Raw genomic sequence first — 27,558 nt, 5'->3', positions numbered from 1 at the left:
TTTTGACCCACAGCAGTCTTGGAAGATATGGTTTTGACCCACAGTAGTCTTGGAAGATATGGTTTTGACCCACAGAAGTCTCGGAAGATATGGTTTTGACCAACAGCAGTCTCTGAAGATATGGTTTGGACCCACAGCAGTCTCAGAAGATATGATTTTGACCCACAGCAGTCTCATTCGATATGGTTTTGACCCACAGCAGTCTCGGAAGATATGGTTACACAATATGTAATCCTAGTTTGAATTGATAAAAACATACTGTAGTCAATGTTGTATATTTCCAATAAAACATGTTAGATGTAAAATAATAAATACATAAACAGGTAACGTGAAATCCAGGGCTGACATCATCACAATCCCTCTTTTAGTTAATTCACAGTTGATAAGATGTGCTGTTGACCTCAACAACAACATAATCCACTTCACTTGAGCCAGGATTCAATCAAATGTGCGTTGTCGGCAAGTGCATTGCACTGTTGACAAGGCACCTTTTATTAAAGGCCATTTTCCCCGACATTCACGGAGATCTCATTCATGGTAAACGGTGCGGATGACGACTCAGGCGCTATGCATTTGTCGACAGCACGCCTTTGATGGAATCCCGGCCTTGGTTATTTTAAGACGTTAAATGAATGAACACATCCACATAAAGTAAAACCTAAAGCATTACTAAAGTACTAGTACAGGCAATAACAAATTACTAGATGAATTAATCCTGTAAACACAGAGGCTGCGTTTAGACAGGCAGCCCAATTCTGATTTTTTTTTCTCTCACTAATTGGTCTATTGACCGATCAGATCACCTCTGAAAAAAAATCCGATGTGAAAAGATCTGATGTGATTGGTCAAAAGGACCTGTCTAAACCCAGCCTAACAGATGTCACTTAAGCCCCGTTTATACCTGGTTCTAACATGCATCCTTTGTCCTGATCTTGCCAACATTTTCAGACAGGTGTAGACGATTAAAAGACGCATTGTGATCTGATTGGGATCAGATCTTCCTGGACAGTGAAACCATTTAAAATCATCAGTATCCCACCTTCTACAAATCATTCACAGGTGGCACCATTGACTTATGGCATCAATTTGTGTCTTAAAATAAATAAATACTCCTTTGAAAGAATGGCTGTCAAATAATTAGCATACAGGGAGGGACTAGGAAATCTGGTCACAGTGCGGACACAGTGGACGGTTAGGACACATCTTAATACCGTGTGTAGACATGTTTCTGAAAACGTGGGCACAATCAGAAAGCGGACAACGTCAGGACAAAGGGACGCATGTTAGCGGCAGGTATAAAACGAGGCTTTAGAGGTACAGTTTGACATTGAAAATGGGTAGGTAGGTAGGGGCTACTATACTGACAGCGATATCGTCATAAAACACACGACACACACCAGGGTTGGGGTCAGTTCCACTTCAATTCAGGAAGTAAACTGAAATTTGAATTTCAGTTTTTTTTTTTCCTGAATTGACTTAGTTGAAATGGTATTGTCCGCCATTCACACACGTAGGGAAATGTTTTATAGTACAACAGAGTAGGACAGTTGATCAGGCCTATTTTACTGAGATATACAGTACATAACACATTAGATGAGCGTCAACTCTTCATTAACCACTGGAGTGTTAAGTGAACTTAAAACCAAGGAAGTTAACTTAAGGCCAGGGAAGTAAACTTAAGGCCAGGGAAGTAAACTTAAGGCCAGGGAAGTAAACTTAAGGCCAGGGAAGTGAACTTAAGGCCAGGGAAGTGAACTTAAGGCCAGGGAAGTGAACTTAAGGCCAGGGAAGTTAACTTAAGGCCAGGGAAGTTAACTTAAGGCCAGGGAAGTGAACTTAAGGCCAGGGAAGTGAACTTAAGGCCAGGGAAGTGAACTTAAGGCCAGGGAAGTTAACTTAAGGCCAGGGAAGTGAACTTAAGGCCAGGGAAGTGAACTTAAGGCCAGGGAAGTAAACTTAAGGCCAGGGAAGTGAACTTAAGGCCAGGGAAGTTAACTTAAGGCCAGGGAAGTTAACTTAAGGCCAGGGAAGTGAACTTAAGGCCAGGGAAGTGAACTTAAGGCCAGGGAAGTAAACTTAAGGCCAGGGAAGTGAACTTAAGGCCAGGGAAGTGAACTTAAGGCCAGGGAAGTAAACTTAAGGCCAGGGAAGTGAACTTAAGGCCAGGGAAGTGAACTTAAGGCCAGGGAAGTAAACTTAAGGCCAGGGAAGTGAACTTAAGGCCAGGGAAGTTAACTTAAGGCCAGGGAAGTTAACTTAAGGCCAGGGAAGTGAACTTGACTCTGGGGTGAAGTTAACCCTAGGTAGATATCTAGGATCAGCTTCCCCTCCCCCCCAGACCTAACCTTTAACATGAGTGCGGAAAGTGCTCAACTGACCCAAGATCAGGGTCTAGGGGGCAACTCCATGAACAGGTAACGGCAGGTTATTATTGATCTGTCTAGGGGGCAACTCCATGAACAGGTAACGGCAGGTTATTATTGATCTGTCTAGGGGGCAACTCCATGAACAGGTAACGGCAGGTTATTATTGATCTGTCTAGGGGGCAACTCCATGAACAGGTAACGGCAGGTTATTATTGATCTGTCTAGGGGGCAACTCCATGAACAGGTAACGGCAGGTTATTATTGCACGCGACGACAGTAGTAGCCGAGCACTTTGCATTTTTCACACAGATGCTGTGGATGTTCCTTGCTCTGGTCCGAAACGTCTAACCCATCAGGCTTCTCCAGAGGTCTCTACACAGAGAAACACAGGTGACACACTTTACATTAAAGCTATTTAAAAACACAATGTATTCAACCTTTTATTTATCCAGGTCCCATTGAGGTCAGAGGACCTCTTTTACATGGGAGTCCTGGCCACAGATATTTATAGGATTTATAAGTAGTTTATAAACGGTTCATTATTAGTTCATAGATAGTTTATAAATCAGTAATAAACACGTCAAAGTTACACAATCAGTTGAAATAATGTCCTTGAGCCAATAGAACAATTGGATGGAGGTATGTCAAGATAGCCTGGTCTCATATGTAGGCCTATACGCAAGATAGCCTGGTCTCATATGTAGGCCTATACGCAAGATAGCCTGGTCTCTTATGTAGGCCTATACGCAAGATAGCCTGGTCTCATATGTAGGCCTATACGCAAGATAGCCTGGTCTCATATGTAGGCCTATACGCAAGATAGCCTGGTCTCTTATGTAGGCCTATACGCAAGATAGCCTGGTCTCTTATGTAGGCCTATACGCAAGATAGCCTGGTCTCATATGTAGGCCTATACGCAAGACAGCACAGACAGATCTGGGACCAGGCTAACATCATGAATAAGAAACAAAATTGGAAGTATTTACCTGCTTGTGAGGGTAAACGTTGATGTGGCACTTGATACATTCTTGTCCCATGTTGGCCCAGGAGTTCCCGCTCATCCACTTCCTCTTGCATTTAGGGCACTTGTATTCCCCGAAACACCTCTTCTTGCCCTGATATGGGGTCAGGCCTTCCCCTTTAGGCCGAGCCTGGAGACAAAGCAAAATGGAAGCAAAGAATTGACAGATAAAACACCAACACGGTGATATCGTATTTCATTGTAGTATATCGAGTGAATACAAAGAGACGTCCCTGTGCACAGCAGGTCCTCTACATCCAGGTGCTGCTTTTGGCAGATATAACTGGTCCCCAGAAAAAAAACAGTGTAAAAACTGCACACTAGAAAAGACAGGCGACCAACCTTGACTTCAGTTTTTTGAAAAAGTTTGGGCACCCCTGACAATCTCCATGATTTCCATTTATAAATAATTGGGTGTTTGGATCAGCAATTTCATTTTGATCTATCAAATAAGTGATGGACACAGTAATATTTCAGTAGTGAAATTAGGTTTATTGGATTAACAGAAAATGTGCAATATGCATCAAAATGAAATTGGACAGGTGCATAAATTTGGGCACCCCAACAGAAAAATCACATCAATATTTAGTAGAGCCTCCTTTTGCTGAAATAACAGCCTCTAGACGCTTCCTATAGCCTCTAATGAGTGTCTGGATTCTGGATGAAGGTATTTTGGACCATTCCTCCTCACAAAACATCTCCAGTTCAGTTAGGTTTGATGGTTGCCGAGCATGGACAGCCTGCTTCAAATCATCCCACAGATTCTCAATGATATTCAGGTCTGGGGACTAGGATGGCCATTCCAGAACATTGTACTTGTTCCTCTGCATAAATGCCCGGGTAGATTTTGAGCAGTGTTTTGGGTCGTTGTCTTGTTGAAATATCCAGCCCCGGCGTAACATCAACTTTGTGACTGATTCGTCAACATTATTCCCAAGAATCTGCTGATATTGAGTGGAATCCATGCGACCCTCAACTTTAACAAGATTCCCAGTACCGGCACTGGCCACACAGCCCCACAGCATGATGGAACCCCCACCAAATTTTACTGTGGGGTAGCAAGTGTTTTTCTTGGAACGCTGTGTTCCTTTGCCGCCATGCATAACGCCCCTTGTTATGACCAAATAACTCAATCTTTGTTTCATCAGTCCACAGCACCTTATTCCAAAATGAAGCTGGCTTGTCCAAATGTGCGTTTGCATACCTCAAGCGACTCTGTTTGTGGCGTGTTTAGCAGAAAAGGCTTCTTCCGCATCACTCTCCCGTACAGCTTCTCCTTGTGCAAAGTGCGCTGAATTGTTGAACGATGCACAGTGACACCATCTGCAGCAAGATTATGTTGTAGGTCTTTGGAGGTGGTCTGTGGGCTGTTTTTGACCGTTCTCACCATCCTTCGCTTTTGCCTCTCCGATATTTAACTTGGCCTGCCACTTCTGGCCTTAACAAGAACTGTGCCTGTGGTCTTCCATTTCCTCACTATGTTCCTCACAGTGGACACTGACAGCTTACATCTCTGCGATAGCTTTTTGTAGCCTTCCCCTAAACCATAATGTTGAATAATCTTTGTTTTCAGGTCATTTGAGAGTTGTTTTGAGGCCCCCATGTTGCCACTCTTCAGAGGAGAGTCAAAGAGAACAACAACTTGCAATTGGCCAACTTAAATACCTTTTCTCATGATTGGATGCACTTGTCTATGAAGTTCAAGGCTTAAAGAGCTCACCAAACCAATTGTGTGTTCCAATTAATCAGTGCTAAGTAGTTACAGGTATTCAAATCAACAGAATGACAATGGTGCCCAAATTTTTGCATAGCCTATTTTTCACATCTGATTTAATTTCATACAACTTAATATTGCTACACTAAAAATATTTGTCTGGACAATACCCCAGTACTCAGCTTTTATTAGAAAATGAATGGCATGCCACTGTGATCATTTTCTGTGACGACAGAGTAAATTATTATGCAGCCTCAGAGGGGTGCCCAAACTTTTTCATACAACTGTGTATATTTTATTTTTCATTTGCGGTGAATCAACGAACAATGTGTTTCACATACGACTTCTTCAGTGTCACTGAATGACAGTGACGTTACGACAACTGACCATGGTCTTGACTCTTGGTGACGTTACGACCACTGACCATGGTCTTGACTCTTGGTGACGTTACAACCACTGACCGTGGTCTTGACTCTTGTTCCACAATACTGTATATTGAGAAATACATTACTTGGCCAAATGCACATGCAGTAACGTTTATCAACTCTCACCTCTCATCACATTAGCAGGGGGGATGACATATTGGGTTTCTAAACTTTAGCAGGGGGGATGACATATTGGGTTTCTTTGGAGGATTGCCAGCTCAAAGCGCTGAAGCAGAATGATGAAGAGATGACGGAAAGTGTTTGCAAAGCAGTCTATAAGCACATATGGAATGTTGGTTTATGGTTTCTGTCAAACTGCATGTTGAGAAACAGGTCCGTGTCCCAAACGGCACACTATATCCTTTACAGTGCACTACTTTTGACCAGAGCCCTATGGAAATATACTGTATATAGGGAATAGGGTGCCATTTAAATGGGATGTACCACAAGCCTGCTGCCATGATGTTGCAAAATTCATGACTGAGAATTTCATCACTTACTGTAATGCCCACCCAGCCACAGGCCCTCTCTATCCCCTACCCACCCAGCCACAGGCCCTCTCTACCCCCTACCCACCCACCCTGCCACAGCCCCTCTCTCCAGTCTCTCTCTACCCCCCCACCCACCCTGCCACAGCCCCTCTCTCCAGTCTCTCTCCACCCCCTACCCACCCACCCACAGCCCCTCTCTCCAGTCTCTCTCTACCCCCTACCCACCCACCCTGCCACAGCCCCTCTCTCCAGTCTCTCTCTACCCCCCACCCACCCTGCCACAGCCCCTCTCTCCAGTCTCTCTCTACCCCCTACCCACCCTGCCACAGCCCCTCTCTCCAGTCTCTCTCTACCCCCTACCCACCCACCCTGCCACAGCCCCTCTCTCCAGTCTCTCTCTACCCCCCACCCACCCTGCCACAGCCCCTCTCTCCAGTCTCTCTCCACCCCCTAACCACCCACCCACCCACAGCCCCTCTCTCCAGTCTCTCTCCACCCCCTACCCACCCACCCACAGCCTTTATCTCTAGTCTCTTTCCACACAACAAATAACCATTTTTAATGGGTGACAGGTTAAACCGTTGTAATTGTTGGAGTTGTTGGAGTGCTAACTGTAAATCTAATTATTTGTAAGTGGGAGAAAAGGTTCAAAGTCTCTATAGTAAAAGTTTTCCAATAGAACACAAAGTGAGTTCTATGGTTCCAATAGAACATGAAGTGAGTTCCAATAGAACATGAAGTGAGTTCCAATAGAACATGAAGTGAGTTCCAATAGAACATGAAGTGAGTTCCAATAGAACATGAAGTGAGTTCCAATAGAACATGAAGTGAGTTCGTATAGAACATGGAGTTCGTATAGAACATGAAGTGAGTTCCAATAGAACATGAAGTGAGTTCCAATAGAACATGAAGTGAGTTCCTATGGAACATGAAGTGAGTTCCAATAGAACATGAAGTGAGTTCCTATAGAACATGAAGTGAGTTCCTATGGAACATGAAGTGAGTTCCTATAGAACATGAAGTGAGTTCCTATAGAACATGAAGTGAGTTCCTATAGAACATGAAGTGAGTTCCTATAGAACATGAAGTGAGTTCCTATAGAACATGAAGTGAGTTCCTATAGAACATGAAGTGAGTTCCTATAGAACATGAAGTGAGTTCCAATAGAACATGAAATGAGTTCGTATAGAACATGAAGTGAGTTCCAATAGAACATGAAGTGAGTTCCTATAGAACATGAAGTGAGTTCCTATAGAACATGAAGTGAGTTCCTATAGAACATGAAGTGAGTTCCTATAGAACATGAAGTGAGTTCCAATAGAACATGAAGTGAGTTCCAATAGAACATGAAGTGAGTTCCAATAGAACATGAAGTGAGTTCCAATAGAACATGAAGTGAGTTCCTATAGAACATGAAGTGAGTTCCAATAGAACATGATGTTAGTTCCTATAGAACATGGAGTTCGTATAGAACATGGAGTTCGTATAGAACATGAAGTGAGTTCCAATAGAACATGAAGTGAGTTCCAATAGAACATGAAGTGAGTTCCTATAGAACATGAAGTGAGTTCCTATGGAACATGAAGTGAGTTCCTATAGAACATGAAGTGAGTTCCAATAGAACATGAAGTGAGTTCCAATAGAACATGAAGTGAGTTCCAATAGAACATGAAGTGAGTTCCAATAGAACATGATGTTAGTTCCTATAGAACATGGAGTTCGTATAGAACATGGAGTTCGTATAGAACATGAAGTGAGTTCCAATAGAACATGAAGTGAGTTCCAATAGAACATGAAGTGAGTTCCAATAGAACATGAAGTGAGTTCCTATAGAACATGAAGTGAGTTCCTATGGAACATGAAGTGAGTTCCTATAGAACATGAAATGAGTTCCTATAGAACATGAAGTGAGTTCCTATAGAACATGAAGTGAGTTCCTATAGAACATGAAGTGAGTTCCTATAGAACATGAAATTAGTTCCTATAGAACATGAAGTGAGTTCCTATAGAACATGAAGTGAGTTCCTATAGAACATGAAGTGAGTTCCAATAGAACATGAAATGAGTTCGTATAGAACATGAAGTGAGTTCCAATAGAACATGAAGTGAGTTCCAATAGAACATGAAGTGAGTTCCTATAGAACATGAAGTGAGTTCCTATAGAACATGAAGTGAGTTCCAATAGAACATGAAGTGAGTTCCAATAGAACATGAAGTGAGTTCCAATAGAACATGAAGTGAGTTCCTATAGAACATGATGTTAGTTCCTATAGAACATGAAGTGAGTTCCTATAGAACATGAAGTGAGTTCCAATAGAACATGAAGTGAGTTCCAATAGAACATGAAGTGAGTTCCAATAGAACATGAAGTGAGTTCCTATAGAACATGAAGTGAGTTCCAATAGAACATGATGTGAGTTCCTATAGAACATGAAGTGAGTTCCTATAGAACATGAAGTGAGTTCCAATAGAACATGAAGTGAGTTCCAATTGAACATGAAGTGAGTTCCAATAGAACATGAAGTGAGTTCCAATAGAACATGAAGTGAGTTCCTATAGAACATGAAGTGAGTTCCTATAGAACATGAAGTGAGTTCCAATAGAACATGAAGTGAGTTCCTATAGGACATGAAGTGAGTTCCTATGGAACATGAAGTGAGTTCCAATAGAACATGAAGTGAGTTCCTATAGGACATGAAGTGAGTTCCTATGGAACATGAAGTGAGTTCCTATAGAACATGAAGTGAGTTCCTATAGAACATGAAGTGAGTTCCAATAGAACATGAAGTGAGTTCCAATAGAACATGAAGTGAGTTCCTATAGAACATGAAGTGAGTTCCTATAGAACATGAAGTGAGTTCCTATAGAACATGAAGTGAGTTCCTATAGAACATGAAGTGAGTTCCAATAACACATGAAGTGAGTTCCTATAGAACATGAAGTGAGTTCCTATAGAACATGAAGTGAGTTCCAATAGAACATGAAGTGAGTTCCAATAGAACATGAAGTGAGTTCCAATAGAACATGAAGTGAGTTCCAATAGAACATGAAGTGAGTTCCAATAGAACATGAAGTGAGTTCCAATAGAACATGAAGTGAGTTCCTATATAACATGAAGTGAGTTCCTATAGAACATGAAGTGAGTTCCAATAGAATATGAAGTGAGTTCCTATAGAACATGAAGTGAGTTCCAATAGAATATGAAGTGAGTTCCTATAGAACATGAAGTGAGTTCCTATAGAACATGAAGTGAGTTCCTATAGAACATGAAGTGAGTTCCAATAGAATATGAAGTGAGTTCTCTAGTTCTATGGAGTGGTCCAGCTATGTTCCCTGAGGAGCGTAGCAAAGGCCCAGCCCAGTGATGGACCAATCACAGCCCTCCTCCTCTACAGGACACATACCTCAGCCACTCTGTCATCCTTCCCTCCCAGCTGGCCTCTGTCGACCAATCAGGAGGGGGGGGGGGGGGGAAATCAACCCCAGATGAGCTTCACTCCACTTGTATAACACAAGAAAATTCTAAGCCCAACATAAATATATTATTTCAACATCGACTGGTTTGAATTAACAGCACCCCTCCGGAGGGTAAAAGAGCCCGGGGCAACCAGCCAAATGACATTGATTCTGTATAAGCTGTCTTGTCCTTAGGACTCCCTCAGAGTATAGAGGCACACCTTTCTAGGGTTGAATATGAGTGTTGACTTTTCTGCAGCCATGTATTACAGTAACAGTCAACATATTTCAAAATGTGATTCAATATATTGTACCCAACTATTTCAGTAAAATGTCAATACATTTTTCCATCCAACACTTTGCATTCCATATCCAAAGTCCCGGAAGCATCCCAGTGTTGTTCTGATGAGAGGCGCTGTCACGATCGTCGGATATAGAGGACCAAGGCGCAGCGTGGAAGGTGAACATACTTATTTATTAAATGATACACGAACAAAACAACAAATCGATACGTGACGTCCACAGGTGCAAACCACAAACCAACACGGAACACGATCCCACAAACACTGTGGGAAAACCACCTGACTAAATATGGTTCCCAATCAGAGACAACCAGCAACAGCTGATACTCGTTGCCTCTGATTGAGAACCACTCTGGCCAACATAGATATACAAAAACTAGACTAGACACAACGAGCACAAAACATAAACTCTACACACCCTGGCTCAACTTAAAAGAGTCCCTAGAGCCAGGGCGTGACAGGCGCACTGTCTGTAGTTAGTGATGATGGCCTGTATCCTTTCTGACCACTCTCTCATCAGCACAGTTACGGTCTGCGACCCAAATGGGACCTTATTCCCTATATAGTGCACTGCTTTTGACAGACAGAGAGAGAACAGGGTGCCATTTGAGGCGGGCCTTGACAGCGGGACAGCCGGAGAGAGTGCCATGCACTTCCTGCTTGGGGAAACAGCATTCACTCCACACAGCCAAAAAAAAAAAAACACAGTGTCACATACAGGGTGCCAAAGGGCACTGCAAACTTCACAGTTTCCACCCGGTCGGTGGCACGGACAGGGACAGCTGAGGAAAGACGCACAAAAAAACTGGCAAGAGACAATCTCTTAAAATGACCTGAGAGTGCAATAGAGTGCTACAGTATTCTATAACCAGTGGGGGGGTGGAAGTGGATGAAAATATTCTCAACAGTAGCTAGGTTTCCATCCAATTGGCGACAGAATTTCATGCAAATATTCTTAAAATATGCAAAAAGAAAATGTGCACATTTTCCCACCAGGGGTGTGTTTCCACCAAGCTGACTAGTTGCGGATAAAAAAAATCAGTGTGTGACGGCGTTGTGCACATAAAATGTAATTTTTGCTTAAGTTTTCATGTACCGAATACTAATCTAAAATTCAATGTGTTTCCATCGTATTTTCAACTCTACTGATAATTTTGTCACAAAAACTGTTGCATTAAATAGCAAATGTGCCTACTCTGGTCTTGGCACGTGCGTTCCAGCCAACAGCTGGCAGATACAGTGTGGGTAGACTGTGTGGATAGGCTAGTCTACATGATGACATTATTATGGATAAAAGCAAGAATATCTTTACATGTCAAACGGCAGTCAAGCATCGATCATCATGTCACCAGAATAAGACCCTCGATATTTATTGAAAAGGAGCATCAAGCTCATCACCGTGCACTTTCACCACCCTGTGAAGTCCATCATAACTTATTTAATCTGTAGCCTGATAAACTGCATGGTTTCCAGAGTCCTAGTGGGAGGACCACACACCATATCATCGCGTGACTCCAAGTTTACTTCGATATGATGGTTATTATATCAATATTTGCGTGTAACCGGTGTGAAATGGCTAGCTAGTTAGCGGTGCGCGCTAGTAGTGTTTCAATTGGTGACGTCACTCGCTCTGAGACCTTGAAGTAGTTGTTTCCCTTTTCTCTGCAAGGGGCCGCGGCTTTTGTGGAGCGACGGGTAACGGTGCTTCGAGGGTGACTGTTGTCGATGTGTGCAGAGGGTCCCTGGTTCAAGCCCAGGTAGGGGCGAGGAGAGGGACGGAAGCAACACTGTTACATGCCCATAAAGGTGTTTCCACCGCCATTTCTCATATAATACACTGCTCAAAAAAATTAAGGGAACACTTAAACAACACATCCTAGATCTGAATGAATGAAATAATCTTATTAAATACTTTTTTTTTTACATAGTTGAATGTGCTGACAACAAAATCACACAAATATTATCAATGGAAATCAAATTTATCAACCCATGGAGGTCTGGATTTGGAGTCACCCTCAAAATTAAAGTGGAAAACCACACTACAGGCTGATCCAACTTTGATGTAATGTCCTTAAAACAAGTCAAAATGAGGCTCAGTAGTGTGCGTGGCCTCCACGTGCCTGTATGACATCCCTACAACGCCTGGGCATGCTCCTGATGAGGTGCCGGATGGTCTCCTGAGGGATCTCCTCCCAGACCTGGACTAAAGCATCCGCCAACTCCTGGACAGTCTGTGGTGCAACGTGGCGTTGGTGGATGGAGCGAGACATGATGTCCCAGATGTGCTCAATTGGATTCAGGTCTGGGGAACGGGCGGTCCATAGCATCAATGCCTTCCTCTTGCAGGAACTGCTGACAAACACCAGCCACATGAGGTCTAGCATTGTCTTGCATTAGGAGGAACCCAGGGCCAACTGCACCAGCATATGGTCTCACAAGGGGTCTGAGGATCTCATCTCGGTACCTAATGGCAATCAGGCTACCTCTGGCGAGCACATGGAGGGCTGTGCGGCCCCCCAAAGAAATGCCACCCCACACCATGACTGACCCACCGCCAAACCGGTCATGCTGGAGGATGTTGCAGGCAGCAGAACGTTCTCCACGGCGTCTCCAGACTCTGTCACGTCTGTCACATGTGCTCAGTGTGAACCTGCTTTCATCTGTGAAGAGCACAGGGCGCCAGTGGCGAATTTGCCAATCTTGGTGTTCTCTGGCAAATGCCAAACATCCTGCACGGTGTTGGGCTGTAAGCACAACCCCCACCGTTTGAGCAGACACATGCACATTTGTGGCCTGCTGGAAGTCATTTTGCAGGGCTCTGGCAGTGCTCCTCCTGCTCCTCCTTGCACAAAGGCGGAGGTAGCGGTCCTGCTGCTGGGTTGTTGCCCTCCTACGGCCTCCTCCACGTCTCCTGATGTACTGGCCTGTCTCCTGGTAGCGCCTCCATGCTCTGGACACTACGCTGACAGACACAGCAAACCTTCTTGCCACAGCTCGCATTGATGTGCCATCCTGGATGAGCTGCACTACCTGAGCCACTTGTGTGGGTTGTAGACTCCGTCTCATGCTACCACTAGAGTGAAAGCACCGCCAGCATTCAAAAGTGACCAAAACATCAGCCAGGAAGCATAGGAACTGAGAAGTGGTCTGTGGTCACCACCTGCAGAACCATTCCTTTATTGGGGGTGTCTTGCTAATTGCCTATAATTTCCACCTGTTGTCTATTCCATTTCCACAACAGCATGTGAAATTTATCGTCAATCAAAGTGTTGCTTCCTAAGTGGACAATTTGATTTCACAGAAGTGTGATTGACTTGGAGTTACATTGTGTTGTTTAAGTGTTCCCTTTATTTTTTTGAGCAGTGTACATTTTACCAACACAAAAAGATGTACCACCATGTCGAATGATCAAATTATCTGTCGCCATTTATAAAATTGTACTGAAATGTCCTGTTTCCATCACATCTGTCGTGATTTTGTTAATACGCTACAGTGGCTTGCTGTCACGATCGTCTATAAAGGGAGCAGACCAATACGCAGCGCGTTGAGTGAACATGATGACTTTAATAAAGAAAGCACGTAACTACAAAACAAAAGACGATAGTGAAGTCCAACAGTGACAAAATACTGAACCTGGAACAAAAACCCACAACTCCCACAGGAAAACATACAGATAAATATGGCTCCCAATCAGAGATAACGAGCCGACAGCTGACACTCGTTACCTCCGATTGGGAGTCATTGACCAAACCTAGAAATAAACCCCACAGAACTGCAAACATAGAAATACACCCAAAACCCAACAAAACAAAATACACCCTGGCTCAAATACAAAAGTCCCGGAGCCAGAGTGTCACAGTACCCCCCCCTAAAGGTGCGAACTCCGGGCGCACCAGCATACAGTCTAGGGTAGGGTCTGGGTGGGCGTCTGTCCACGGTGGCGGTTCTGGCCCTGGTCGTGGTCCCCACCCCACCTTAGTCACTATCCGCTTCCGTAGCCTCCTCCACATGACCACCCCCCAACTAAACCCCACTGGATTAAGGGGCGGCACCGGACTAAAGGGCAGCACCGGACTAAGGGGCAGCACCGGACTAAGGGGCAGTACCGGACTAAGGGGCAGCACCAGGATAAGGGGCAGCACCGGGCTAAGGGACAGCACCGGACTCAATGGCGGATCCTGGCTGGCTGGCTCTGGCGGATCCTGGCTGGACGGCTCTGGCGGATCCTGGCTGGACGGCTCATGGCTGGCTGAAGGATCTGGCTGCTCATGGCTGGCTGACGGATCTGGCTGCTCATGGCTGGCTGACGGATCTGGCTGCTCATGGCTGGCCGACGGATCTGGCTGCTCATGGCTGGCCGACGGATCTGGCTGCTCATGGCCGGCTGACGGATCTGGCTGCTCATGGCCGGCCGACGGATCTGGCTGCTCATGGCTGGCCGACGGATCTGGCTGCTCATGGCTGGCTGACGGATCTGGCTGCTCATGGCTGGCTGACGGATCTGGCTGATCCTGTCTGGCCGAAGGCTCTGGCTGATCCTGTCTGGCGGAAGGCTCTGGCTGATCCTGTCTGGCGGAAGGCTCTGGCTGATCCTGTCTGGCGGAAGGCTCTGGCTGATCCTGTCTGGCGGAAGGCTCTGGCCGATCCTGTCTGGCGGAAGGCTCTGGCTGATCCTGTCTGGCGGAAGGCTCTGGCTGATCCTGTCTGGCGGAAGGCTCTGGCTGATCCTGTCTGGCGGAAGGCTTTAGCGGCTCCGGTCTGGCGGACGGCTCTGAAGGCTCATGGCAGACGGGCGGCTTATGCAGCGCTTGGCAGACGGACAGTTCAGACGGCGTAGGGCAGACAGGCAGTTCAGGCGCCGTTGGGCAGACGGGCAGTTCAGGCGCCGTTGGGCAGACGGGCAGTTCAGGCGCCGTTGGGCAGACGGCAGACTCTGGCCGGCCGAGACGCACTATAGGCCTGGTGCGTGGTGCCGGAACTGGTGGTCCCGGGCTGAGGACACGCATCTCAGGGCTAGTGCGGGGAGCAGCAACAGGACGCACAGGACTCTGGGGACACACAGGAGGCTTGGTGCGTGGTGTAGGCACTGGTGGTACTGGGCTGGAGCGGGGAGGTGGCGCCGGAAATACCGGACCGTGCAGGCTTACTGGCTCCCTTGAGCACTGAGCCTGCCCAACCTTACCTGGTTGTATGCTCCCCGTCGCCCGACCAGTACGGGAAGGAGGAATAACCCGCACCGGGCTATGTAGGCGAACCGGGGACACCATGCGTAAGGCTGGTGCCATGTAAGCCGGCCCGAGGAGACGCACTGGTGGCCTGATGCGTTGGACCGGCTTCATGACATCCGGCTCAACGCTCAATCTAGCCCGGCCGATACGTGGAGCTGGAATGTACCGAACCGGGCTATGCCTGCGTACAGGAGACACCATGCGCTCTACTGCGTAACACGGTGTCTGCCCGTACTCTCGCTCTCCACGGTAAGTCCAGGGAGTAGGCGCAGGTCTCCTACCTGACTTCGCCACACTCCCTTTAAGCCCCCCCCCAAGAAATTTTTGGGTAGTACCCACGGGCTTCCAGCCTCGACTCCGTGCTGCCTCCTCATACCACCTCCTCTCGGCTTTAGCTGCCTCCAGCTCTTCACGAGGGCGGCGATATTCTCCCGGTTGTGCCCAAGGACCCTTTCCAGCCAGTATCTCCTCCCATGTCCATGAATCCTTTGGAGCTGGGTCCTGTTGCCGCTTGACACGCTGCTTTGTCCTCTTAAGGTGGGTTTTTCTGTCACAATCGTCTATAAAGGGAGCAGACCAATACGCAGCGCGTTGAGTGAACATGATGACTTTAATAAAGAAAGCACGTAACTACAAAACAAAAGACGATAGTGAAGTCCAACAGTGACAAAATACTGAACCTGGAACAAAAACCCACAACTCCCACAGGAAAACATACAGATAAATATGGCTCCCAATCAGAGATAACGAGCCGATAGCTGACACTCGTTACCTCCGATTGGGAGTCATTGACCAAACCTAGAAATAAACCCCACAGAACTGCAAACATAGAAATACACCCAAAACCCAACAAAACAAAATACACCCTGGCTCAAATACAAAAGTCCCGGAGCCAGAGTGTCACACTTGCGAAAGTATTCACCCCCCTTGGCATTTTTCCTATTTTGTTGCCTTTACAACCTGGAATTAAAATTGATTTTTGGGGGAGTTTTTATCATTTGATTTACTCAACATGCCGACCACTTTGAAAATGCAAAAAAAAATTTTTTTGTGAAAACAAACAAGAAATAAGACAAAAAAACTGAAAACTTGAGCGTGCATAACCATTCACCCTCCCAAAGTCAATACTTTGTAGAGCCACCTTTTGCAGCAATTACAGCTGCAAGTCTCTTGGGGTATGTCTTAGGATATAAGCTCGGCACATCTAGCCACTGGGACTTTTGCCCATTCTTCAAGGCAAAACTGCTCCAGCTCCTTCAAGTTGGATGGGTTCCGCTGGTGTACAGCAATCTTTAAGTCATACCACAGACTCTCAATTGGATTGAGGTCTGGGCTTTGACTAGGCCATTCCAAGACATTTAAATGTTTCCCCTTAAACCACTCAGGTGTTGCTTTAGCAGTATGCTTAGGGTCATTGTCCTGCTGGAAGGTGAACCTCCGTCCCAGTCTCAAATCTCTGGAAGACTGAAATAGGTTTCCCTCAAGAATTTCCCTGTATTTAGCGCCATCCATCATTCCTTCAATTCTGACCAGTTTCTCAGTCCCTGCCGATGAAAAACATCCCCACAGCATGATGCTGCCACCACCATGCTTCACTGTGGGGATGGTGTTCTCGGGGTGATGAGAGGTGTTGGGTTTGCGCCAGACATAGTGTTTTCCTTGATGGCCAAAAAGCTCAATTTTAGTCTCATCTGACCAGTGTACCTTCTTCCATACAGTGGGGAAAAAAAGTATTTAGTCAACCACCAATTGTGCAAGTTCTCCCACTTAAAAAGATGAGAGAGGCCTGTAATTTTCATCATAGGTACACGTCAACTATGACAGACTAATTGAGATTTTTTTTCTTCAGAAAATCACATTGTAGGATTTTTTATGAATTTATTTGCAAATTATGGTGGAAAATAAGTATTTGGTCAATAACAAAAGTTTCTCAATACTTTGTTATATACCCTTTGTTGGCAATGACACAGGTCAAACGTTTTCTGTAAGTGTTCACAAGGTTTTCACACACTGTAGCTGGTATTTTGGCCCATTCCTCCATGCAGATCTCCTCTAGAGCAGTGATGTTTTGGGGCTGTCGCTGGGCAACACAGACTTTCAACTCCCTCCAAAGATTTTCTATGGGGTTGAGATCTGGAGACTGGCTAGGCCACTCCAGGACCTTGAAATGCTTCTTACGAAGCCACGCCTTCGTTGCCCGGGCGGTGTGTTTGGGATCATTGTCATGCTGAAAGACCCAGCCACGTTTCATCTTCAATGCCCTTGCTGATGGAAGGAGGTTTTCACTCAAAATCTCACGATACATGGCCCCATTCATTCTTTCCTTTACACGGATCAGTCGTCCTGGTCCATTTGCAGAAAAACAGCCCCAAAGCATGATGTTTCCACCCCCATGCTTCACAGTAGGTATGGTGTTCTTTGGATGCAACTCAGCATTCTTTGTCCTCCAAACACGACGAGTTGAGTTTTTACCAAAAAGTTATATTTTGGTTTCATCTGACCATATGACATTCTCCCAATCCACTTCTGGATCATCCAAATGCACTCTAGCAAACTTCAGATGTACTGGCAGGATTTGAGTCCCTGGCGGCGTAGTGTGTTACTGATGGTAGGCTTTGTTACTTTGGTCCCAGCTCTCTGCAGGTCATTCACTAGGTCCCCCTGTGTGGTTCTGGGATTTTTGCTCACCGTTCTTGTGATCATTTTGACCCCACGGGGTGAGATCTTGCGTGGAGCCCCAGATCTAGGGAGATTATCAGTGGTCTTGTATGTCTTCCATTTCCTAATAATTGCTCCCACAGTTGATTTCTTCAAACCAAGCTGCTTACCTATTGCAGATTCAGTCTTCCCAGCCTGGTGCAGGTCTACAATTTTGTTTCTGGTGTCCTTTGACAGCTCTTTGGTCTTGGCCATAGTGGAGTTTGGAGTGTGACTGTTTGAGGTTGTGGAAAGGTGTCTTTTATACTGATAACAAGTTCAAACAGGTGCCATTAATACAGGTAACAAGTGGAGGACAGAGGAGCCTCTTAAAGAAGAAGTTACAGGTCTGTGAGAGACAGAAATCTTGCTTGTTTGTAGGTGACCAAATACTTATTTTCCACCATAATTTGCAAATAAATTCATTAAAAATCCTACAATGTGATTTTCTGGATTCTTTTTCCTCAATTTGTCCGTCATAGTTGATGTGTACATATGATGAAAATTACAGGCCTCTCTCGTCTTTTTAAGTGGGAGAACTTGCACAATTGGTGGCTGACTAAATACTGGATTTAATGGTGCTCCGTGGGATGTTCAAAGTTTCAGATGTTTTTTTATAACCCAACCCTGATCCGTACTTCTCCACAACTTTGTCCCTGACCTGTTTGGAGAGCTCCTTGGTCTTCATGGTGCCGCTTGCTTGGTGGTGCCCCTTGCTTAGTGGTGTTGCAGACTCTGGGGCCTTTCAGAACAGGTGTATATATGCTGAGATCATGTGACAGATCATGTGACACTTAGATTGCACACAGGTGGACTTTATTTAACTAATTATGTGACTTCAGAAGGTAATTGGTTGCACCAGATCTTATTAAGGGGCTTCATAGCAAAGGGGGTGAATACATATGCACGCACCACTTTTCCGTTATTTATTTTTTAGAATGTTTTGAAACAAGTAATTATTTTCATTTCACTTCACCAATTTGGTCTATTTTGTGTATGTCCATTACATGAAATCCAAAAAAAACACCATTTAAATTACAGGTTGTAATGCAACAAAATAGGAAAAACGCCAAGGGGAATGAATACTTTTGCAAGGCACTGTACATTATTTGTCTTCAGGAAGGCAGTGAGTTGCTGCACAACAGCTTTTTCATTTTTTTTTTTGAGGAATGGGAGATTCGATATAGGCCGATAGTTCTTTTACATTTTCTGGGTCAAGGTTTGGCTTTTTCAAGAGAGGCTGCTTTATTACTGCCACTTTTAGTGAATTTGGTACACATCCAGTGGATAGGGAGCCATTTATTATGTTCAACATAGGAGTGCCAAGCACAGGAAGTTGCTCTTTCAGTAGTTTAGTTGGAATAGGGTGCAGTATGCAGCTTGAAGGTTTAGAGGCCATGACTATTTTCATGAATGTGTCAAGAGATATAGGATAAAAAAACTTGAGTGTCTCCATTGATCCTTGGTCCTGGCAGTTCTGTGCAGACTCAGGACAGGTGAGCTTTGGAAAAATATGCAGATTCAAAGAGGAGTCCGTAATTTGCTTTCTAACGATCATGATCTTTTCGTCGAAGAAGTAGTTAATGAATTCATCACTGCTGAAGTGAAAGTCATCCTCTCTTGGAGAATGCTGCTTTTTAGTTAGCTTTGCGACATCATCAAATAGACATTTTGGATTGTTCAAGTTTGACAGATTCTACAGGTAAAGGTACTTTTAATCCCTGTTTGCATATTTCAAGACATGGCATTTGAGCGTGCAGTGAGATACCCGATGGGTTGGACGATACTCTTCTCGTCAATTATCTTGGAAAAACTGGAAATCAAACAGTCCTCCATCGTTAAGACCATGCAAGAATCATATGCTTCATTATCTAAATATTGAAAGAGCGTGGGCGACGGAGAGGAACTAAATGGTGCAATGTGAGGACGTGGCGGAGAGTAGTGCAGGCACTGGAGATAGGGGTGAGAACAGGGGTCTGGGTAGGAGTGAGAACAGGGGTCTGGGTAGGAGTGAGAACAGGGGTCTGGGAAGGAGGGAGAACAGGGGTCTGGGTAGTAGTGAGAACAGGGGTCTGGGTAGGAGTGAGAACAGGGGTCTGGGTAGGAGTGAGAACAGGGGTCTGGGTAGGGGTGAGAACAGGGGTCTGGGTAGGGGTGAGAACAGGGGTCTGGGTAGGAGTGAGAACAGGGGTCTGGGAAGGAGGGAGAACAGGGGTCTGGGTAGGAGGGAGAACAGGGGTCTGAGTAGAAGGGAGAATAGGGGTCTGGGTAGGAGGAAGAACAGGGGTCTGGGTAGGGGTGAGAACAGGGGTCTGGGTAGGAGGAAGAACAGGGGTCTGGGTAGGAGTGAGAACAGGGGTCTGGGTAGGAGGGAGAACAGGGGTCTGGGTAGGAGTGAGAACAGGGGTCTGGGTAGGAGGGAGAACAGGGGTCTGGGTAGGAGGGAGAACAGGGGTCTGGGTAGGAGGGAGAACAGGGGTCTGGGTAGAAGGGAGAACAGGGGTCTGGGTAGGAGGGAGAACAGGGGTCTGGGTAGGAGGGAGAACAGGGGTCTGGGTAGGAGGGAGAACAGGGTTCTGGGTAGGAGTGAGAACAGGGGTCTGGGTAGGAGTGAGAACAGGGGTCTGGGTAGGAGGGAGAACAGGGGTCTGGGTAGGAGTGATGTTGTTGATGTTTGTGTCTGTATGTTGTCTTTTGTATAGAACCCCATGATGTTCTAGATCTCATCAGAAACATCATATCATCGTGAGTGTTTTGATCCAATGTCATTTTGAGTCTTGGAACATCAGGGAAATACTGCTTAGTTATGTAACAGCTAACGATCTTCCCTCAACACTTCATCATTACTACAACAGCTAACGATCTTTCCTCAACACTTCATTATTACTACAACAGCTAACGATCTTTCCTCAACACTTCATCATTACTACAACAGCTAACGATCTTCCCTCAACACTTCATCATTACTACAACAGCTAACGATCTTCCCTCAACACTTCATCATTACTACAACAGCTAACGATCTTTCCTCAACACTTCATCATTACTACAACAGCTAACGATCTTCCCTCAACACTTCATCATTACTACAACAGCTAACGATCTTCCCTCAACACTTCATCATTACTACAACAGCTAACGATCTTTCCTCAACACTTCACCATTACTACAACAGCTAACGATCTTTCCTCAACACTTCACCATTACTACAACAGCTAACGATCTTTCCTCAACAGTTCATTATTACTAAAACAGCTAACGATCTTTCCTCAACAGTTCACCATTACTTCGATAGTGATACATATGACAAAATACAGAAGGCATCTGTTTCCCAAGGTGGCTGTATTGTTCTGTATAGGCCTAGTCCTACGTCGGACTGTAGTTCTGCCAAAATGAGACGGGAAGCTGCTTGGCTTCAGAGGGGGCCAGGCCTGGCTCACCTGGGGTCAGTGTGTGTGTGTGTGTGTGTGTGTGTGTGTGTGTGTGTGTGTGTGTGTGTGTGTGTGTGTGTGTGTGTGTGTGTGTGTGTGCGTGTGTGTGTGCGTGCGCGTGCGCGTGTGTGTGTATGGGCCATGCTCTGCTCACCTGTGGGCAGTCTTTGATGTAGTGTCCTTTGTTGAAGCAGAGATGGCACAGGTAGTTGGGGGGCGGTCGCTTGCTGGGTTTACGTGGCTCAGAGGAGAGGGAGAGGTCAGAGAAGTGGTCGGTCAGAGAACTCAGGCCGTCTACGATGTTGTTGAGTGAGCCGTAGGGAGAGGAGCTTCTATACACGTTGTTGTTTAAGGCCTGCGGATAGAAAACAATGAGGGTTCTATTCAATCCCTAGCGCTGAACAAGGAGACTGCATTCCCGGTAAACGCAGCAATCGGAAATTACCTTTACATTTTAACACGGATCTTCCGCGATACTTCGGTGATACGGATTGAATAGAGCCCTGAGTGAAATATGGGCTTGGAATTTAGTTGATAACATTTTTTTATATATATATATATATATATATATGTAATTAAAGTAATGGAAAATAATGTAATATTGCTGAAAATGTCAGTTACAGATGAGCCTGTCTCTAAGACTGCATTAAGAGTGAATAACACTTGGTTTAGAGCATGTTAAAAGGCACAATCTGGGATATTAGGCCTAAACAGGATTGTGCCAATTAGCTGATAGATACATGGTAGGACTCTTTGCTTCTGTGACATTACAGTACTGCCTATCTATCTGTCTGTGACATTACAGTACTGCCTCTCTATCTGTCTGTGCCATTACAGTACTGCCTCTCTATCTGTCTGTGCCATTACAGTACTGCCTCTCTATCTGTCTGTGCCATTACAGTACTGCCTCTCTATCTGTCTGTGCCATTACAGTACTGCCTCTCTATCTGTCTGTGCCATTACAGTACTGCCTCTCTATCTGTCTGTGCCATTACAGTACTGCCTCTCTATCTGTCTGTGCCATTACAGTACTGCCTCTCTATCTGTCTGTGACGTTACAGTACTGCCTCTATCTGTCTGTGACATTACAGTACTGCCTCTCTATCTGTCTGTGACATTACAGTACTGCCTCTCTATCTGTCTGTGACATTACAGTACTGCCTCTCTATCTGTCTGTGACATTACAGTACTGCCTCTCTATCTGTCTGTGACATTACAGTACTGCCTATCTATCTGTCTGTGGAATTACAGTACTGCCTATCTATCTGTCTGTGACATTACAGTACTGCCTATCTATCTGTCTGTGACATTACAGTACTGCCTCTCTATCTGTCTGTGACATTACAGTACTGCCTCTCTATCTGTCTGTGACATTACAGTACTGCCTCTCTATCTGTCTGTGACATTACAGTACTGCCTCTCTATCTGTCTGTGACATTACAGTACTGCCTATCTATCTGTCTGTGACATTACAGTACTGCCTCTCTATCTGTCTGTGACATTACAGTAATGCCTCTCTATCTGTCTGTGACATTACAGTACTGCCTATCTATCTGTCTGTGACATTACAGTACTGCCTATCTATCTGTCTGTGACATTACAGTACTGCCTCTCTATCTGTCTGTGACATTACAGTACTGCCTCTCTATCTGTCTGTGACATTACAGTACTGCCTCTCTATCTGTCTGTGACATTACAGTACTGCCTCTCTATCTGTCTGTGACATTACAGTACTGCCTCTCTATCTGTCTGTGACATTACAGTACTGCCTCTCTATCTGTCTGTGACATTACAGTACTGCCTCTCTATCTGTCTGTGACATTACAGTACTGCCTCTCTATCTGTCTGTGACATTACAGTACTGCCTCTCTATCTGTCTGTGACATTACAGTACTGCCTCTCTATCTGTCTGTGACATTACAGTACTGCCTCTCTATCTGTCTGTGACACAACACCACAACTTGATTTGTTTTCCTGTTTGCTAGTCTCCCCACTCCGCACCAACAGACGAGGACATCATTTTATGCTTCCAGATGTGCAGAAAGAGTTCCATTTCCTGGGAGGAACAGAATGCCTCTGTCAGGGATCGTTTTCTGATTCCCCCTGTTGGGTTGGCACACAATCAGTACCATCGTATCTATGGTCAGGATATTAAACACTGACTATGGTACCAGTGACACAGAACAAGTGTGAAGAAGCAACAGGCTGTTGTGCTGTTTATTCAATAAAAGTCCTGACGCACTACGTGTTATGGAATGGAACTGGATTAGGATGCAAGCCATGTAATTTCCAGTGCACTGGGCGATGTCATGAAGCCACAAACCGCCGCTACGTAACACAACCATGTTATGTTGTGTGTGTATATATGAGGAATCAACTCCCTGTACCACATGGCAGTGTGCCTATGACTGTTAACCCTTCACTTTGAAAGATTAAACCAACCACCTCTACATCAGTAATGATGGCGATGACTGAGGTGTTAAACACAGAAATATACTTATATAGATTATGGGTGATACACTAACCATGGGTGATACACTAACCATGGGTGATACACTAGCCATGGGTGATACACTAACCATGGGTGATACACTAGCCATGGGTGATACACTAACCATGGGTGATACACTAGCCATGGGTGATACACTAACCATGGGTGATACACTAGCCATGGGTCATACACTAACCATGGGTGATACACTAGCCATGGGTGATACACTAGCCATGGGTGATACACTAACCATGGGTGATACACTACCCATGGGTGATACACTAGCCATGGGTGATACACTAGCCATGGGTGATACACTAACCATGGGTGATACACTAACCATGGGTGATACACTAGCCATGGGTCATACACTAGCCATGGGTGATACACTAACCATGGGTCATACACTAACCATGGGTGATACACTAGCCACGGGTCATACACTAGCCATGGGTCATACACTAACCATGGGTCATACACTAACCATGGGTCATTCACTAACCATGGGTGATACACTAGCCATGGGTGATACACTAACCATGGGTGATACACTAGCCACGGGTCATACACTAACCATGGGTCATACACTAGCCATGGGTGATACACTAACCATGGGTGATACACTAACCATGGGTGATACACTAACCATGGGTGATACACTAACCATGGGTCATACACTAGCCATGGGTCATACACTAGCCACGGGTCATACACTAGCCATGGGTGATACACTAACCATGGGTGATACACTAGCCATGGGTCATACACTAACCATGGGTCATACACTAACCATGGGTCATACACTAGCCATGGGTGATACACTAACCATGGTCATACACTAGCCATGGGTCATACACTAACCATGGGTCATACACTAACCATGGGTCATCATAGCACCTACAACTTCTAACAGCATATAAAATCATTACAAGTATTTAATTAACGCTATCATGGATATCTTCATAACTCCACTTTCTTAATTTGTGATAGCTACTAGAAGACATGCAGGCATTTATGGATGGGCAATTACAGGGTAACAGGGTGACGCTGACACTCGCTTTTTAACTTTAAAATGTACGCCAAGCTAAATCTATTGATTGCAAAGTTTAACACACCATACACCCATATACAGAAGTCTACTTTTAACAATTGCCACTGAACATTTTACTAAAACACATTTACTTGAGGAACAGTGCAGATGCAACGTTTGGTAACAGAATGGTAACAGAACAGTAAAAAATGTTATGTGGACACATTTTCCAAAAACTCTACTCCGAGTACAGAGTACAGTACAGTAGGGTAGAGTAGAGTAGAGTACAGTACAGTAGAGCACAGTAGAGTAGAGCACAGTAGAGTACAGTAGAGTACAGTAGAGTTCAGTAGAGTACAGTAGAGTTCAGTAGAGTTCAGTAGAGTACAGTAGAGTTCAGTAGAGTTCAGTAGAGTAGAGTAGAGTAGAGTAGAGTAGAGTAGAGTAGAGTACAGCACAGGCCAGTACAGTAAAGTATATCACATTATACTGTACTATACTCATGTGTGCTCTACTGTACTGTTTTGAACTCTACTGTACTGAACCATACTCTACTGAACTATACTCTACTGAATACTCTACTGAACTATACTCTACTGAACTATACTCTACTCTACTGTACTGTAATGTGTTCTACTGCAACTGTGGTTTGTGATTACTAGGATTTCCCACTGTGGCCAATTCAATTGCAGTCATTATGTAACAGATGTTTCGTCACTCTGTTCCCGTTTTACTAACAGAGTGAAGGTTTTTAATCACTTAATAATTCATAACAAACTTGATATCAGTAAAAACACTATAACTAATTGGTAGGTCTACCTTTACTTGTTACTTTAATATTTCTTAAACTTACAGAACTCTAATAATTTCAGCAAAACTAAATATATATGTTGATATTAGTTGGCAGGGGCCTTTACTTCAAAAGTATTGTGTTTTGATGTATTTCTAATACCTTTTAAGACTTTTTCTAGTAGATGTTTTTCAAGACTCCTTTTCCATCTGTGTCACCAGAAATCAGCCATTGCTTATTTTAGGTTGGAAAATGGTTGAACGATGCCTTCATTTTTTGCTTTCATTTGACACCAAATTTGATACGCTCCTATAAAAACATCACGTTGTTTTCGACCCAAAGGGCACTCTATTCCTCTATTAGCATATCTTCCTGTAGCATAATCTCACAAGCCAAATAAATCCTAGTTTCTTCTTCGTCTGATGAATGTGCTATTCTATTTCACATACTGCACTGGTCTATATTTCAGACTTGTCCTGAGAGGGATGGTAATCGAATTGAGCACCACCAACCCAGCAGGCCCCCATGCAGTATAGGAACATCGCATAGGACACGTCCCAAACGGCACCCTATTCCCTATATAGTGCACTACTTTTGACCAGAGCCCTATAGGTCCCTGGTCAAAAGTAGTGCACTACTTAGGGAATAGGGGTGCCATTTGGGATACAAGCTTTTTCAACCTGCCCTACCTCCCCTGGCAGCCCACTGACATCAGAACAGTCTCAACACACACCAGGCACTATGTACTGTGTAAGAGGGGCTCATTCATAGTATAGCATATATATATATATATATACATACACATACAGCTAATCACCAGTCACCACACTGTTGCGGCCCAATGGAGGCATGTGTGTCAGAGCTAGGGATTTACTCCATGTTTACTGTCCGTCCAACTAAGATAATATGGTAAGTGGGTCATACGTTAAAATGTGAAAATATGTAGGACGGCACACTGGATTGGTACATGGCAGGGCTCTTTTCCTCATTCTTAAAATGGGACCGTAAGATTTGTAGCCCTATTGGATGAGTATAATTATTATTATAATCAAAACCAAATTACATAAGAACATGTATGTATGTGTGTGGGTGGGTGGTCCTCTGTAGCTCAGCTGGTAGAGCACGGCGCTTGTAACGCCAACGTAGTGGGTTCGATACCCGGGATCACCCATACAAAAAAAGATGTATGCACGCATGACTGTAAGTCGCTTTGGATAAAAGCGTCTGCTAAATGGCTTACTATTATATATTATAACATATTTGTGGGTGCTTCAAAAGGGTACAGCTTCTATGTTCAACTTGTGACAAAAATATGGTTAATAGTGTTTAATTGCAACGACAATATTATAATTGTTCTATGAATGACAGAATACAATATTGGATGAAGTTCAATCAAAGTTGTTTGGCATGATACAGTTTGTGCAAATCACATATTTTCAAGTAGTTTTATAAACTTTTCACAACTTTACCTCATTCCTCTGGAGTTGCAAGAAGTTGTTGAGATAGTTGGAGTTGAGCGCAGAGCTCAGGTCGACAGCAGCAGCTGACCGCTGTTTGTAGTTGTTCAGGTCCGTTGGAGAACTCTCTGATTCCGGTCTGAACGCATCGAAGTCATTCGTCTGGTGGGAGTCTTGCAGAGACATATAGATCCAGTTCAGTAGTTGTGCTGGTTGGTACACAGAGGTACCCGTATCTGTGGCAGACATCATGTTGATCTTTGGAAGAGGAACGCACAGAGCGTCTTAGAGTTAAGGCGCCACCGGGATTATTGCTGCAGAATTAGGCTACCCAAACCAAATCACCAAAAGGTTTTTTTTTATCATTTGACCTGTTCTACCTGATACAAAAAAAATATCATTTCGATCTCTTTAACCTGATTTTAACAAAAATGTATCCTTGCATTCACCTCAAAGAGCCCCCTGGGACTCCAATCCCTGGGTTATGGTCACGGGAGAACCGTGGTGAAGGCATGACAGGGCAAAAAGTTTGTGCCAGTCAAAATATCTGTGGACTCCACGCTGTAGCCTATCTCCACTCACAGTAGACCACAGCCGGGATGAGCTCAGCTCATTGCACATTCTGTCTCGGTCATTGGAGTGCTTCATTATGAATAGGA

At 44.7% G+C, this 27,558-nt stretch overlaps 1 protein-coding gene across 1 annotated transcript; it reads right to left on the bottom strand.

The window, feature by feature from the left end:
- Window positions 1-2,624: 2,624 nt before the first annotated feature.
- LOC311112428 (zinc finger CCHC domain-containing protein 24-like) lies at window positions 2,625-27,198 on the bottom strand (the record flags this gene model as incomplete). Its single annotated transcript, XM_084155560.1, has 4 exons — window positions 26,912-27,198; window positions 21,286-21,486; window positions 3,353-3,517; window positions 2,625-2,738 (listed from the first exon to the last, which is right to left on the bottom strand). Exons 1-4 carry the CDS (start codon window positions 27,149-27,151, stop codon window positions 2,625-2,627), a joined length of 720 nt encoding a protein of 239 aa, XP_084011686.1. The 5' UTR covers window positions 27,152-27,198.
- Between the last annotated feature and the right edge of the window lie 360 nt (window positions 27,199-27,558).

This window comes from Coregonus lavaretus, assembly GCF_964263955.1.
Source record: "Coregonus lavaretus genome assembly, chromosome: 1".
NCBI classification, from domain to species: Eukaryota; Metazoa; Chordata; class Actinopteri; order Salmoniformes; family Salmonidae; genus Coregonus; species Coregonus lavaretus.
Note: the sequence above shows the minus strand (reverse complement) of the source record. Positions and strands in the feature narration are given on the sequence as shown.